Source organism: Leptinotarsa decemlineata, unplaced genomic scaffold, assembly GCF_025532065.1.
Source record: "Leptinotarsa decemlineata unplaced genomic scaffold, Ldec_3_MD MMD2_tig00026299_RagTag_RagTag, whole genome shotgun sequence".
NCBI lineage: Eukaryota > Metazoa > Arthropoda > Insecta > Coleoptera > Chrysomelidae > Leptinotarsa > Leptinotarsa decemlineata.
In genome coordinates this window covers 9231159-9248895 of record NW_027412676.1, presented here as the reverse complement: position 1 = coordinate 9248895, position 17737 = coordinate 9231159, and the positions used below count along the sequence as shown (strand labels likewise).

Sequence of the window (17737 nt, the reverse complement as noted above, 5' to 3'; positions counted from 1 at the left end):
CAACAAAAATCAATTGGCGCTCCGAGGTAACTTCATTGATTCCAGTGGCACATTTGCTTTTTCAGCTGCAAGAAAACCAGGAAAAACCTGCAGTACCACATTATCACTATTTCTATCATCGTCTATTATGGTGCTCATAATTGATCACAAATAAAATAATAAAAATCTATCGAAAATTTGTGAATTCCTGTGTACATGAAAGTGGAATAAAAAAAACGAAACAAATTGAAATTGTTGATAAACATTAAATACATTGCACATGATAAATGTGTTGTCGTTGTCGATTATGAACGATGAAGTTGAAGTCCCTGCGAACTGTATTATTAGACATCAACAATCGCGGCCAGATTTGAAATATGATCATATCGTAGGTTACCAAGTGAGGCGACGGCTGCCTCCAGACTCCGTTTACGTCTCACAATTCATGTTATCTGTTTTGGGTCTTCTTGGGTTCACAGTTCACGATCACACTGCACCACAGACTGCACTGAGTGACTGATAAGTTTTAGTTCTGTGCTGAGTACGTTCGTTGTTCGTTCACAGTTCAATCACTTTGAGAATGACTTCTTGACATCTCGACTTTATGGGTGGTTATAAATTTGTTGTGGATTGTAGTTTATAACCGAGATATATTATAATGTAGTTGAAAATCGGGCTACAATAAATTGATATTTAGGTTACCAAATGCAATATGATTGATATGGTATGGAACTTTAATATTATGTAATACTACATTTTCATAACTTGACTATTCTTTTCAGTGCTGCTCTGCAAAATAAAATTTGAATATAATATGCGAATAAAACGCACAAATTTAGTTATAGGATTATTATTAATTGTATGGACTTCTGTATTATATTTAACTTTTCCATACCATTCCATCAATTCCAATGAAGTTTCTGATGTAGTTAAACAAATTGTGATTTTGGAACAAGGCATATCAAGAGAGTTTGAAAAGAACAATGTTGTAATAAAAGATGCTCAGGAGTTACTAGAAATTAAAAAGAAAGGTGAAATACACCCAAATATAGTAGATCAGAAAGAACTGCAAGATGTTAAAATACCAGTTTTGGTGTTTGCCTGCAATAGAGTTACTGTCACCAGGTGTTTGGATAATTTGATTCAATACAGGCCCGATCCAGATCAGTTTCCGATTATTGTTAGTCAGGTGGCTTTTTTTCAGTTTTTCATCCAGTTTCACCAGAATTGAAATTGTGTTTTTAGGACTGTAGCCATGAAGAAACTAGAAATGCAATTCAAAAGTATGGCTCTCAAATTTCACTCATACAACAGCCAGATCAATCAGACATTCAAGTTCCGCCAAAAGAAAAAAAATTCAAGGGGTATTTCAAAATAGCAAGACATTATGGTTGGGCATTAAACCAAATGTTTTTCAATTTTAACTTTAGCTCAGTAATCATAGTAGAAGGTAAGATACCATTACTGTTGAATAAAGTAAGTATGTGTATGAAATTTATTTTTTATTCAAATAAAACTTTATTCTGAAATTTCCACTGGACAGTTCACAAAACCATGACACGTGTTTCACCATACAGCAACTTTATCAAGCATTCTCTTACTCCAGAGTATGAAATCTCGCAATAAAATATTACCTGAATGAGTTATGGATAAAGTATTGGCCAATTTCATCACATATTTATTTTTTAGATGATTTGGAAGTTGCTCCAGATTTCTTTGAATACTTCATTGGTACTTATCCTCTTCTGTTGAAAGACTCATCACTTTGGTGTATTTCTGCTTGGAATGACAATGGTAAGGAAGGTCTTGTTAACACTGATAGACCTGATTTACTTTACCGTACTGACTTCTTCCCTGGCTTGGGCTGGATGCTTACCAAAAATATTTGGTTTGAACTCTACAGCAAATGGCCAAGAGCGTAAGTATAGTTTAATAATTTGCTTTAATCTCATGAATCTGTTATGGAGTATGTTGCAACAGCATTATTTGCTATGAATATTGGTTAACGTTACACTTAGTTTCAACATGTTTAGTTAGTTTCGTCAACCATGTTTAAACCAGAAAAATTCCATTTCTTCATTTTGGATGTATATAAAAAAAATCTATATCAGTCAGTACTGTTCCAACTATAGACACATATAATTTCAGTTAGAATTCTTTTTTATTATTATTCACTTTCAACTCATTATCACTATAGTTTTCTTTTTGCCATTGATATTTTTGAATTGATGTGGATAAAAAGACCCTGGTGTGATCAGTTGGACCCTTAACTATGTTAAATGTTTTGTTGGAAACAATTGTCCTGCGACATTCCAGTGACAGAGATGCTGAGCGCATACCCCGTGACTCTGTTTTACATTATCAAGATGAAATTTCAATGTTTAAATTTGGAAATTAATTGATATTGCAAAAGGTCTCCACATAATAGCATATAAATGGAAATTTGAGTGAATGTTGGTAAGTACAAGTGTTGATCCATGTGGTTAATAATTGTTAATTTTTTTTTTGAACTGTATTTCTTCAATTGGTTAATCATACTAGTTTCAATTTACAATCATAACAATGAAATAATTGTGAAGTTCAAATAAAATTGTTAAAAATATTCCTACATTCAATATTACTTGCCGGATGTCTTGGAGTCTTGTTTCCAGTTGGATTGATTCTATCTTGATTTTATACAATATTTTTCTCAATTTTGTCTTAAAATAGGTTATGTACACTTGATTTTCCTTTACAAATACTATTGACCCTTATCTTGCCATGTTTATCCATAATGTGTAGTCTTTGAATTTGACCGTGTATTGAATTGTAATTGTATTGACATTGTCTACAACTGGAAACAGGTTTTTATTATGAAGGAACAATTGAATATTATTCTATTCGGACTTTTTCAAAGCATTCGACAAGTTCAGCCATATTATATAATTAGAAGAACTCAAATCATCAGAGTTAATAACTTCATGTCCACATAAGTAGTAGTAACATCTGGTGTTCCTCAAGGATCTCATTTAGGCCCGCTACTTTTCGATGTATTCATAAATGACAAGGTCCTGTATTTCTAATGGTTCAATTCTTTCATATATGTCTTGTGCTGATGCCTTAAAGCACCAAAGTTATTTGGACAGCATTGCTAACTTGTGATGCTTAAATGGTATGTTCATGAATATCAGTGATTGTAAAGTTATCGAGAAATACAATAGTAATATTGTATTGGATTCTGTTTGCAACATCAGAGACCATGTTCGAAACTAACGAGGGTCAATCTACATTTCATGTTAATCATAAACAAGGCTTTAAAATTTCTGGGATTCATCTAAATAGTTACTGCTAATTTCACAAACATGGACTCATTGAAAACATTATGTTGTGCCTTTGTGAGAACACATCTTGAATACTGTTCACTTATGTGGAATCCACTTTACACATTCATTAACTAAATATTGAACAAGTTCAGCACAATTTATTAAATTATGTCATTTTCAAGTTCTGAATGTACTTTAACTACCAGTTCTGCAAGCAGTACTGAAACTGTCGTCACTTTGTCTCAGAGGAACTCACAGAGATTTATCTTGCCTTCACATAGTAAACAGCAAAAGCTATATCAGACCTTGTAGCCACTGATAAATATACAAGACTGCTTACGGCTGATTGAAAAGGAATACTTGGAGGAATTTTGTAATTTTGAAACTCAATGACATTGTGATATTTCACAATTGGAGTTTTAACAGGATAACACTGACACATATTAAACTTTTTCAATATATATTTCCTGGCTTAGGAATGTACATTCATATGATTTATTCATTTCAATCCCAAGATACGCTATGGCTGTGCACTCAGTTTTCAACTCATTGAGAAATTTGGAGTTTTCACTTCAAAGAATTTATTTTCTTGTATCATTGAGAAATTTCTCATTGCTTTCCAAGGCATTAACATGTAATGTTAATGCATCATCTGAATGGAAAGTTTTGAAACTTGCCATTCAGATGATTCTAAAAGTTATCTAAGAAAATAATGATGAAAGATTCATTCATGGTATTATTGTTGTTCAAGAAGATAGAGATAACTTCATGAATTTGCACCTGTCTAAAAACAGACTAAGAAATATTATTATTATTACCGGTAAAGAAATTTTAAAACATTTGCTCTGTGTGATGTATTCGAATAAAATAGAATAGTTTATTGGCTACATGATACATTTGAACAAATATTTGTAGAAAGTCAAAACAAAAAAAGTTATAAATATATCGTCATATATACAAATAGTACTCTATCACAAGAATAAAAACAATGATTGAAAAAAAATGACATCAGTTGAAACAGTAGAGAACTTTAGCTTGTTCACTGAGTCCATTATTAAAAAAAACAGGATTTTGACAGGTAGGTATATTATTTTAGGTATTGGGATGACTGGATTCGTGAACCCTTGCAGAGAAAAGATAGATCTTGTATTCGCCCAGAGGTTTCAAGAACGCGGACATTTGGGAAAACTGGTGTCTCAAAGTAAGTACATACCTGTTTGATATCTTTTTCGTTAACCAGCTGTCTCGTGTTTAGGAATGATCACCCTCAGAAACTTGTACGAATTGGTGCCGAGTAGGATATATACTAGTTTAGTTGATATAAATGAATTGAAAAAAACATACAAAGACATAGACATACTTTTTTAATTGACAACATTCATGTAATTTACATTTGTAGCATTCTCATGCGAATAGGGGGGTATCTAATTATTCTGCAATAGTGTAGATGCATAACGAGTGTGGTAGTCATGGAAATTTGAATTTAGTGAGTAATTATGTTTATTTTTATGGATTTTATAGATATATATATATATATATATATATGAAATCTGAAGTTTTCACGGATAGGAATATGCTGAACTGGTTTTCCGGGTATTTGATCCGTGTATGTGATATTATCTCTAATTTCACCGACGTTTCGACAAAATCTCATTTGTCATTATCTAGGTGTGCTGTTACGTGTTCAGAAGTATTGTTGACCTTGCTCAACTCACTTCTTACTATACTGGTAAAATGGTATTCGTTACGTGTTCAGATATAGAGTGTCCATAAACTCTCTACTACCTACTACTTAAATGTTGTTGAGTTTTACCTGAGTTCTTCTTCTTAGTTGACCTCATCTCCCCGTTAAGGTATCGAGGTTAAGGTATTCGAATAACACTTTTTCATTGGCACTTTTAAGGTACTACACGATGGTATTTTTAGATTTTATATCCGACGTTTCGTTTTCAAGAAACCATCATCAACTTTATTTTTTTATATGACCCGAAACAAAAGTACACCCTGTATCTGATTCCATTTTTTATTACGAATTCAACGATGTATCACATGCCATTGTTTTCTTTTTAGTTTAAAGGAAAATTACATTTTTTCTATTTTAAAAAAAATCTTTAAGTAGGCGTTGCAAACAAATGCTTTGACGTAAATACCTGTCACCGAGCCTGTCAAATATCATTCAATTACACGATAAAATAGTAATTGTCGTTGTTGTTAGCCTGTTTGTCGAGTTGTTGTTTTTAGAGTTATTGTTACTGTTGTCGTTATTATTGTTTATTGTTGAATAGATAATATTGTGTTATTATCGTCGAATATGCCGGGTGAGCATTATAGCCATGAAGAAAAGTTTGACATGCTAACGTGCTACATTTTGTGCCACAAAAATACTGTAAATACAGCAGCAATGTATCTTAATACATATCCAGAAAGAAAGCAGCCATGTAAGTCCATTTTCTTAGAGCTGGCTCGAAATTTAAAAGAATATGGTTCATTTAAAAAGCCTGTTTTATCTCGAAAAAAGGAATCTTCAGAAGAAGCCCAAAATAATGTTTTACAAGCAGTTGTTGAGAACCCTGAAATATCAACTAGGCAAATCGAAAATAATGTAGGAGTAGCCAAATCCACAGCTCAATTTATTTTGCGTAAAAATAGATATCACCCCTATAAATTTAGGATTTGCCAAGGACTTAAACCAGGGGATTTCGAACGGCGCCGAAATTTTTGCGAATGGTATACACGCGCGTGTGGAGAAGATTATAATTTCCCTTCAAAAATAATATGGTCCGACAAAAGTATGGTCACTAATAATGGTATCTTCAACCGCCGTAATACGCATTACTGGGCTCAGCAAAATCCGCGTGTTAAGAAAATATCAAGACATCAAGAATCTTTTGGGTTTAATATGTGGTGTGCAATTTTAGGAACTAAAATACTAGGTCCGTTTTTTTACTATAATTCTTTGACCGCCGAACGATACCATCATTTATTGCAAAACTATGTAGAAGACTGTTTAGATAATTTACCTCTGGCACAGGTCAATAACTGTTGGTTTCAACAAGACGGTGCTCCTGCACATAATTCTAGACAAGTTCGAGAGTATCTTTCGCAGCGATTTCCTGGAAGGTGGATTGGAACCTTTAGTGAAGTGTCTTGGCCAGCGCGATCCCCTGACTTAACTCCTCTGGACTTCTTCATATGGGGTTTTGTGAAAAACCGGGTTTACCAACATTCTTTTGAAACTGAACAGCAGTTACGAGAATGTGTAACTGTCGCATTTAACAGTATTACACCAGAGATGTTACGTGATGTTTTAAGTTCTACAGTTAGAAGATCATACTTATGTTTGGAAAATAACAGAAACCTGTTTGAACACCTCCTTTGAATTAAATAAAAAATGCGTTAATTTTCCCTTAAACTAAAAAGAAAACAATGGCATGTGTTACATCGTTGAATTCGTAATAAAAAATGGAATCAGATACAGGGTGTACTTTTTTTTCGGGCTATTTAAAAAAATAAAGTTGATGATGGTTTTTGAAAACGAAACGTCGGATATAAAAACTAAAAATACCATCGTGTAGTACCTTGAAAGTGCCAATGAAAAAGTGTTATTCGTTTTTTGATATCTTTTCAAATAAAGTCAGAAAAAAATAAAATTGATATTGTCAAATTCTCGTTTTTCCAAAATATCTCAGCAAGCCATGAAAATTCTTCAAGTTTCTAAACGGCATGTAAATAAGCTTTAAAGAACACAACTTTTTCCTAATTTAACCTAAGCTGTATCTCCAACAGGTACTGAGATTCCCATGCTTAGGATCCTTATCTTGGACACACTGTATATATATATATATAAGGAGGGTAATGTCATAATACCGTATTTTTGGAATAGTGGCCTACAGCTTTTTATTAACTTCATGAGGTTTGATTTGAATGAATTCAAAGTTGAATTTTGTTTAATATTTGAAAGTACTCCATTATATTGGACCAGACCTTTATGAAACATGGAATTCATAGTTTTGCTATAGTTGGTATGAGTTAGGAGGTTAGGATTTTCACGAGTTGTACTCTCTTGATTTTAAAGGAAACCAAAACCAGTTAATACCAAAAGCATTGTATTGACAGGTGTTATTTATACCCCCTGCTCAATATTGAAATTTTTGTAAATCCTTAATGCTTTTGAGTTTTAGTAATGAAAGTAGACTCTCACAGTAATCACTAGCTGAATAATTGTATAGACTTCAACTGAAGTTGAATAAGATAACTGGGAACGAATTCTTAAGTAGAAAAATAATTTTTGCTGATTTTATTGTATATATAGGCCAGTGCGAAGCCTTCGAAAAAGGTAAAAAATGAAAGAAAATAGTAGTATGATGGTGAACCTATTGGGAAAGGAAGAAAATATTACAAAAATTAAAGGAAAAACAATTTCAAGCAACTTTCTAAATTGAAATGCTAACATTCATGTGCATATTTATATATTATGAAATCTTCTGTGACAAACGTTTAATTATAATTTAATAAATCATGTTTTTTACTGGAAAAAATTGCAACAGTCACATTTTTTTGGTATAATCTCTTTTAAATCCTTTCTTTGAATTTAGAAATCGAACTATTTTCCCATGTTTTTTGCAATCTCTGTGTTTCATGGATTTGAAATTTTTTTGTTCATTAATGTAACACAGAATCCTACATTTTTCAAGTAATGAAAGGGAAAATGTTTATAAATAGCATAAATTCATCACATAATGATGAAAAAAAATTTTGGTTTCGAGTTTTTTCTGAGAAAATTTGCTATGGTAATGTATATTTCTTTACACCATTATAAATTAGAGATTTTAGTGAAAAAATGTTTCTGAAAAAAAAAACATATTTTGACATGAGTATTTCGATTTAAAAACAGGGTGCTTTTTAGATATTAAATCAAAATAAGGGGAAAAAATAAATATTTTAGGTGCAAAAAATTACAGTGTGTTTGGGACATACAGTGTGACCCATTTTTAATGGAAACGCCCACTAAAATTTGAAGTTGTAAATCGATTTTAATATTTTTTTTTTAAATGTCAAGTACTAAAAGGTCTACCTTGAGACAACATTTGAAATGTTCATTAAAGTTTCAGGGCATACTACGATATTTTTTCTTGGTCGAAAATCGGGATTTTTTATTAGCGATTTTTTTATTGAAAAAATCACTACGCCACTGGATTCAGAGTGCCTCTAAATAGATGTGACCAAAATTTCATGAAAAAATATTCATTATTAACAAAGTTATGACAACTCAAAAATTCGAAAACTCACACAGCTAACACTCACAATATATCATTTTTTTTTATGATTTCAACAATAAAGTGCCGCCAGATGAAAAAAAAAAAAACAAATAGCGTAAATATTTTTAATGAAAATAACGGAATTACATTCACACAATTCAACTTACAATGAAGCAAAAAATTTTAATAAACGTAACTAATAACTAATTTTCGAAATGTTTCGATTCAGTGCAACAATTAATTCTAACTCATATTCTAGTAGCCTCTACTAATCCACCACGTATTTCGGTACATGTGTCGTAGCGCTTACGAATGTTTCTAATTACCTTCCTTAGTTCTTGAGGGCTAATATCTGCACATATCTGTCGAATTCTTGCACAAAGTTCATTTCTATCTCTTGAGCGGTTTTCGTAAACCTTTTGTGTGTGAAGTCCCCAGAGAAAAAAGTCCAAAACTGTGAGATCTGGAGATCTGGGTGGCCACTCTATAAACGGACTACCACGGCCTATCCATCGGTTTGGAAAATGTTCGTTAAGCCATTGCCTCACAGCTCTGGCATAATGAACTGAACACCCATCTTACTAGACAATTAAATTTGATCGTTCATTGATTGGCAGCTCGTGAATAGCATCCCAAAACTCTGTGTTTAAAAATTCTAGAAACCTCTGCGCATTAATGTTTTCCTCAAAAAAGAAAGGACCAATAATTCGTTCGTTCAATATCCCACACCAGACGTTGATTTTTTGGGAATACTGGCTTTTACAGTTTATTACCCAGTTAGGATTATCCTCTGCCCAATAGCGACAATTCTGTGATGACACTACTCCATTTGTAGTGAAACTGGCTTCGTCGGTATATAAAATATTTTTTAGGAAATTTCTATTGTTTGAATATTCCCCTTGGGCCCATAAACAATATTCCAGGCGTCTTGCTTCGTCGCCTTCTTGAAGTGTGTGTAAAAATTTTGTCTTGAAAGGTTTAATATTCTTCGCCTTGAGACATCTCCGAATAGTTTCTCGTGGAATATTCAAATCTAAAGTGGCATTCCTTATACTGTCATTAGGATTATTTCCGAAATAATCTTAAATGATTTGATCATTCCTGTCATTCCTGTTTCGTCTTTGTACAGGATTACTTTTTAACATCACTTTTGATACTGCACCAGTTTCATTGAATATTTTATTTACCGAACCGCAGCTAATACGAAGACGATCTGGATGTCTCTCATTAAATACTCTACAAACCTCTCTAGCACTTCTAACGTCATCTCCCGAAAGGCGTACAATTTCAATTTTCTCTCTTACGCTCAATCTTGCAGCCATGACACAAAATAATTCGAAGAACTGTAAAGTGAATATTGTTGACAATAGTACACTTAAATCTTTCACAAGTCTCAAACTGTAATATCATTTCCATGGCAACTAAGATTTAAATTGAAATATTAGGTCTTAGTTTTAGTTAATTTGCGTGAAAACTTGAATGTAATTCCGTTATTTTCATTAAAAATATTTACGCTATTTGTTTTTTGTTGAAATCATAAAAAAATATTCTCATGGCTATATCTGTTGATATAGTGTGTTTTTTGTGACTGTTAGCTGTGTGAGTTTTCAATTTTTTGAGTTGTCATAACTTTGTTAATAATGAATATTTTTTCATGAAATTTTGGTCACACCTGTTTAGAGGCACTCTGAATCCAGTGGCGTAGTGATTTTTTCAGAGGCACTCTGAATCCAGTGGCGTAGTGATTTTTTCAATAAAAAAATCGCTAATAAAAAATCCCGATTTTCAACTAAGAAAAAATATCGTAGTATGCCCTGAAAGTTTAATAAACATTTCAAATTTTGTCTCAAGGTAGACCTTTTAGTACTTGACGTTTCAAAAAAAAAAAATTAAAATCGGTTACCAACTTCAAATTTTAGGGGGTGTTTCCATTAAAAATGGGTCACACTGTATGAACCCGAGATATTTGATTTCTTCAACAATTCAATTTTTTTTTATTGAATATAGAGATATTTATGTTTGAATTGATCTGTTTATATATGTATATACTTTCATGAACATTCCATGAGTTTGTTTGATATTGGGTATCTTCTTGGAAAACTAGAAAGTAGCACAGGTGATTCCTGTATACAATAAAGGATAAAAAAATTATATAAATAACTGTAGACCTTACCCTCACTACTGAAGATTTTTGAATGGGTTACCTGCAAGCGACTCGTATCTTTTATTACTGAGAATACTATTGTTACACCACAATCATGTGGTTTGAGATAGGTAATGTCAGCAGATCTTGTGGTTGTCGATATGATAAGAGAAAATACGAAGAAATTGATGTGTTATTGTTGTTTTCCGTATTAGTTCAAATAAGGCATCAATGACGTCATAGCATTTCGTAAACAATTGCATCATTAGCACTCTCCTTAGCATAGAAGTGACTATTTTTGTAACGCATATACTTGTTATTTTTCAATCTTTCACATATACATGTTGATATATTAAAACATTTCAATATTTTTTTTGTTTTCAGTGGAATGTTCTTTGAAAAACATCTGAAATTCATAAAACTCAATGAAGAATTTGTGCCTTTCACAAAGATGAACCTTAGTTATTTGCTGAAGGTTTGTGAATAGTTGAACCATATTTTTTTCAGCTCTAACATTATGTTTTCTTCAGGAGAACTATGACAACGGTTTTGTAAGAAAAGTGTACCAAAGTCCAATCATAAACTACCAAGATCTCAAAGACGGGAAGGTGAGACATAATGTTCCCACTAGAATTATTTATAAAACAAAGGAAGAATATAAGCTAATTACAAAAAAGTTGGGACTGATGGATGATTTTAAGGTAAATGGAATTTTAACTTTTTCCACTAAATGGGGAATGTTCCTCCTGACGAAAATCAGGTAGGAGCTCTAAAACAATGCATTTTAAACTTATCATTTCAACCTTTTTCTTAAAAAAATCATTTAAATACTTAAAAAAGAGGAATGAAATGATGCATTCAACATTTAAAGGGATTCGTTTCTATTTCACCATTTGGCAACATCGATTATAGCTAATAAAGGACAATGAATTTGTTACCTGTATGAGACAAACAAAGATGACATTTCAGAGGCGTGCTGTTCTGTTTACTTATGTTCCGAGTCATTTTGTGACATATGACTATTTGTGCACCTATCCTATCCCCCTCTATATAATAAATAACAAAACAACTGTTGTTTATGTGGCTTGTGGAGGTGGTATTGAACTATAATTTATATTTTGCCTTAATTGTTGATTAATAAAGATAATTTTCCTTTTTTAAAGTAGAATATCTAGCTACGTATAAATTATTTCAACTTGATATAGGCGTTGTTGCCATCCCAAATGAGGAACATTCCCCATTGTAGATTTTGCACTTTATATATTTAACTCCATTCTGAATATGAATTCAGAATTTGTTATTCAGAATCCGCCTGACTTATTTATTTCGTCCGAGTCTCGCACTGCAGCCTCTTGAGCATATTGCATTTTTCTTCCCATATTTTCATGACAACCAATCCAACAATCTTGTACCCTAAACTAATTTGCCCTGGTCCTTTTCAGGATATTTCTCATATTCTTTTGGACATGATATTGGTTGTCCACAAATGGCTTGCCTTCTGTAATCCAGAACATCAATTTATGAATATCTATTTGCATTCATACAAAATAGATGCCCCACCTACTCATAAAAAGTAATCCAACAGGTGATTAGAAACTTGGAAAATGGATATCATTCAGTTTACCGTTGTGGGACTTGACCAAAGGTTTTCACTGTGTTAATTAACCATCATTTACTACTTGAGAAACTTTTTGTGGTATCAGAGAAACAGCTCTGAAATTCTTCTAGTTTTACCTCCCTTCTAGAAAACAGGAAATATTCATAAATGACAATGTATCAAATGAAATGTCTGTGGATCATGAAATTTCTCAGAGATCCATTTTGGAATCGTCCCTTTTTGGTGTCTATATAAATGACATTTTATTACCTTTTACCTAGTTAGAGTAATCTGTTTTACCGATGACACCACAATGTTGCAGTTAAATTATGATATCTCTAATTTACTTCCAGATACCAACACAAATTGAAGACAAAATAACACTCGTCATATTTCCAAAACATAAGTAGTACTCTAATGTTTCCTAAAGCTCATGATATAATCCATGACATGTAACAAATCTCACAAATTGTTTTTTTTTTACCGAAAAACCTACTTTAATTACCATCAGTTTTTGGTGAAGCAAACAAAAAGACGTCCTCCGGACTCTCTTTGTCATATTAAGACTTGTATATAATTTGTAATCAACGTTTATACAGACTTGTAAGACATGCATGTGGTATGATATGGATCATAATATAGTGTCTTTTGCAAAACTGTCAATGTTGAAATTTTTTTTGTTTTATGTCCATAATAACTGAAAACACGAATTTAAAAGTAAACATTTTTAGGAGGGGAAAAAAACTTTTTCGGCTTTCTACTTCATCATTGCAGTTGAACAAAAAATGTTGGAAACATTAAAAAAAAGGAAGACAGAAAATAATTACATTGAAATTCCTTTAAAAAAATACTGTTGTGAATTATCCCCTTAAAAAAAGATAACGCGACCACCGCTGGCCGTCGTAAATCAATTGTGACGTGGCCAACGTTCAGTGGTTGTTCTATGTTTTCGCGCCGTTTCGATACACACCACCCGAATTTGATATCGGCTTTGAGTTACTTCGATTACCATGCATAAACGCTACCCACTCGCATGAGAGGTCAAATCAAGTTTCGCGGACAGTACAAAGCGATCTAATAAGGCAATAGACATTTGAATAATAGTTGAAGTCTTGGTTAAAGTTTTTGGTTGTATTAACAGTAAAATAAAGATAATTTTGATTATTGTACAGTGTAGTCCATTACTGTTTAACCCACGGGGAAAACGTAACAATACGTAGAGCATACACAGAAGTATCTTCCAGTTTGTATCTGAAAGAAACTCCTGTCTGTGATCTATATATTTTTATGAAGAATTTTTATTGCATTTATTTATTTTTCTTCCTTACTTTGGAAGTTTCCTCTAGTTTTTTTTATGATAGAGAAGTAGAAAACTAAAAAGTTTATTCCACAAAAAACTGGTAACAGTTTAATGAGTATAATGAAGGTTTTACATCGATGAAAATTTATTTCTCTATTATTAACTTTTCAGAGTGGTGTACCAAGGACTGCCTATAAAGGAATTGTAACTTTTTACTTTAAAGGAAAAATGGTACATCTAACACCTGATGCAATATGGACAGGCTACAACATTTCATGGAGTTAATTAATAATTACAACTGATTGTGGATGGTGCCTCTACCTACGGTACTTATGTCCAATGTGGCTGCCAGCAATAAAAAATGTTTCTGTCTATTTTGGGAGTTCTAACTTAGCGTACCTCACCCACTTATGAATTTAGTGTTCTTGAATTGAAAGAGTTGATAGTAAGACAACTAGTTTGAAAGTGCTGGCATGCCCCAGAAGTCCAGGTTAACAAAGTACCAGCAGTGGGTGCAGAAGCAAATTGTTCTCTCTTTTGTATATCTCTTCCTCTTCTTAGTTAATTAATTTATTATTCACTTGTGATATTTTTGACTCCAAAACGGATTTTTTGAAAATTCAATTGTTATACTATAAGTACTAAATTGTTGAATACTTTTGTATATAAAAGTAAAATTCACATGTCTTGTAAATAATGGTGATAAATAAATGAGCAAATTATGGTTGTGACTTCATGGACATTTTTTCTCTAATCCTTCAGTAGAGCATCTAACAACTTTATTCCCAAAGAGGCTTGCAAATTTATAGAAGGGAAATGAATTGATAAAAAAAAATAAATTGGGTTACAATAATAAGTAATCAATTAGATATGGGCAAAGAAATATAAACGTTTTTGTAGAGGAACAAAAATAAATTTGCCAAGTAACCTGCTATAACAAATATTTTTCAAGTTGACTTTGAATCTGAGGTTTCCACATTTCAGCATGATAAATTGATTTGAATTGAAGTGTTTATAATTTATTCGAACATCTAATTGAATGGCCATGCTCGTCGCTAGCTGAGACTAGAATGCTTCATTTTATTTCTAACCTAGTGAATAAATGTAAAAAGTTTTAGTATATACTATGAAGATATGCTTATAAGTTTGTTTGTTTTGTATACAATTTTTGTTGGTCCTTTAAAATTAATTCATTTTGTAAAAAGTATTTTCAAAGGACTCTGTGGACTCAAAATTGAAATTATGTTTTGAAGGGAAAATAAGCGAGTTTCAGATGTTTTGAAACGAACATTTTGTAATGAATATATGGTACCAAATATTAAAGGAACCACAGAACAAACCAGCAGAATTCTCTGTCAACACAACATAGTAACAATATTCGTATCAGAACGTATAAATCCAAAGGATCAGACACCACTGGAGTTTACAAAGCACCATGTCAAGACTGTGACAAGACTTACATCGGCCAGACTAACAGGCGAATCAACATACACAGGTGTAAACACAAATTATCAATGAAGGGAAAAGTCACCACATCTTTTCTCTTCCAACAGGTATTGGCAAAAGGACTTAACATCAATTTTGAGAACACAAAAATAATAGCAAGTAATGAAAACTTCTACTTTCCAACAATCAGGGGAGCTATCGAAATTGAAAAATAATTATGATGAAAAGATCACAAAATTTAGACATTAATGTCAATTTTTTGAATATCTGACGTCCAAAACTAACTAATGACAAGAATAACATTATTACTAAAAAATATTAATAATCTTATAAATAATTTATTACATGTAATTTATTTACAAATTTGATATATCAACGAAATTGATCTATCTCTAGTATTGCTCTGAAGTGGGTAGAAGTGCACACGTGTGTCGCTGGAGCTCTGATATAAGGTGAAAATTTTGTGGTTTCTTTACCTTCAAAAATTTCAAATTCAATATCAAAACAACAGTGATAATACCGTGAAAAACTTTATGAAGAGAAACATCAAATTCAAGTTTTGAGTTTAATGAAAATTGAATAATTTTTAAAATCCATATAGTTAAACTAGAACGAAGCCATCCTAAGCACTCCCTTTCACATCAGTTTACAATTAGGCAGAATACCTGAAAGTGATATCGGAATCTCAAGTGCCTGAACAGCCCATAAAATAGAAATAAAGCATCCTACAAGTGAAAGGTCAGGATTCAGTAAATATCTCTAGAAACATACTACACCATGGATTGTTTAAAATGTAGAATAACCGGAAATGACTTGCCCTTGAGTTGTGATGGTTGTAAACGCAAAATGCATGCAGAATGTTCGAATCTAAGTGCATCTGAATTAAAGGTCATGGCCTTAAAAGGAAAACGGCTGTTGAAGTTTTATTGTGATGATTGTCTCACAGGGGTAAGATTAGTACCCAATTTAATCAAGAAAATTGATGAGTTGCTTTCTGAGGTTGAAGAACTGAAATCAGAAATTCAAAAAGAAACATGTACATCTTTTTCCGAAGAAAGTCATAAATGAAATCTACGAGAGACAAAAAAGAATGAACAATGTTATGATATTCAATCTAGCAGAAGGTTATTCTCACAACTCAGACTTGAATACTGTTAAGGAAATAGTTAAAGAAGTAACTCATGAGGATTTAATATTAAACAGATATTCAGAGTTGGACAGAAGAATAAAAGTGGTAACCCTGCGTTGAAAGTTATTTTTACCAGTGTAGAAGATGCAAACAAGTTAAATAAATCAAAAGATGAAAGAGATGCACTCAAAGAAAACAAATTTTTCATTAATGCTGATCTAACTCCACTACAAGTAAAAAACTGGCAAAATATGAAAAAAGAAGTCGATGATAGGGGAGAGAATGTTCAATAAGATATGTGATTGGAGTACCTCAAGTCACTGAAGCGGCTGCAAAAAATTGAAACCCAATCAGTTTTCTGTGTATTTTCAAAATGTCGGCGGGATGAGAACAAAAATATTAGAATTTCAACAAAGTGTTATGTGTTCAAACTATATTATAATTATAGTAGAAACATGGCTTAATAGAGACTTTTCCGATAGTGAACTGGCTTTAAAAGCCATATAGATTAGATAGAGACCAAACAAATAGCGATAAAAAAAGAGGAGGAGGAATACTAATAGCCATTAGAGAATCTTTAATAACTGAGTTAATCGACATATATCCTGACAATATAGAACATCTGTATGTTAAAATATCAGTAGGTGCTTCAACAATCATTATAGGTGGTGTATATATTCCTCCTTCTTCTGTAGTGAATACTTATATGGAACATACTGCTACCGTTGATTATATTTTAGAAAAATACTGTACTAGCAAGATTATCCTTTGTGGTGACTAATATACACGACACATTTTGGTTTAATGGAGAACTTGGTCTGAATGTTGACTGTCCAGAAAACTCACCTGCACTAGCTTCATTACATTCATTTAGTTTCCATAATTTATATCAAATCAATTATATTCCAAATTCAAGAAAAGTTTACTTAGATTTAATTTTTTCATCATTCATGAATATGTCTGTTCAAAATCCATCGGACGCAATTTTTCAAAATACATTACATCATTCTTCGGAATGTTTTGATTTGAAAAATGATACAAACGAATATCTTAAATATGATGAACAGTTTTATGACTTTGTAAATGACATGAATGATTTTTTGGCAAGTATCAACTGGGATACCGAAATACTGAAGAATGAGGATTTAAATATTGTAGTTACAAATTTTTACAATATTCTCTATACAGCTCTGGAGTACTTTGTTCCACTAAAAAAAATATAAAGCTTCTACTTTCCCAATATGGTTCAATTCTGAGCTGAAAAAATTAGTTTTCAAGAAGAAATTGGTTCACAGAGAATACAAAAATAGAAATTTCTATAAATATGAAGAATTTTGTTATTTGAGAGATAAGTGCAAAACCTTGAGAAACACTTACCATCAAGCATACATAAATAAAATAGAGAATAACATCAACAATAATCCTAGAAGCTTCTGGAATTATATTAATAATAAAAAAAATCACACTCCTTACCATCTTAAATGTACCTATTGTAACGAATTAAAGAATTAACTGTCTTAAACAAATTTATTTTAACAATACTTCACTATCACAACTAATTCATTTACACCACTCAGTAACTA

At 31.9% G+C, this 17737-nt stretch overlaps 1 protein-coding gene across 1 annotated transcript; it reads left to right on the top strand.

The window, feature by feature from the left end:
• The first annotated feature begins 509 nt into the window (after positions 1 to 509).
• On the top strand, positions 510 to 14310 carry Mgat1 (Mannosyl (alpha-1,3-)-glycoprotein beta-1,2-N-acetylglucosaminyltransferase). The gene is made up of 8 exons (XM_074180553.1): positions 510 to 703; positions 762 to 1168; positions 1225 to 1429; positions 1669 to 1897; positions 4378 to 4482; positions 11067 to 11157; positions 11213 to 11383; positions 13751 to 14310. Exons 2-8 carry the CDS (start codon positions 794 to 796, stop codon positions 13862 to 13864), a joined length of 1290 nt encoding a protein of 429 aa, XP_074036654.1. The 5' UTR covers positions 510 to 703; positions 762 to 793; the 3' UTR covers positions 13865 to 14310.
• Positions 14311 to 17737: the final 3427 nt, after the last annotated feature.

Coding starts and splice junctions, on each gene's coding strand:
- Mgat1 (XM_074180553.1), top strand. CDS start 794: ATGCGAATAAAACGCACAAATTTAGTTATAGGATTATTATTAATTGTA. Junction 11,158..11,212: donor ACCTTAGTTATTTGCTGAAG/GTTTGTGAATAG, acceptor TGTTTTCTTCAG/GAGAACTATGACAACGGTTT. Junction 11,384..13,750: donor GACTGATGGATGATTTTAAG/GTAAATGGAATT, acceptor TTAACTTTTCAG/AGTGGTGTACCAAGGACTGC.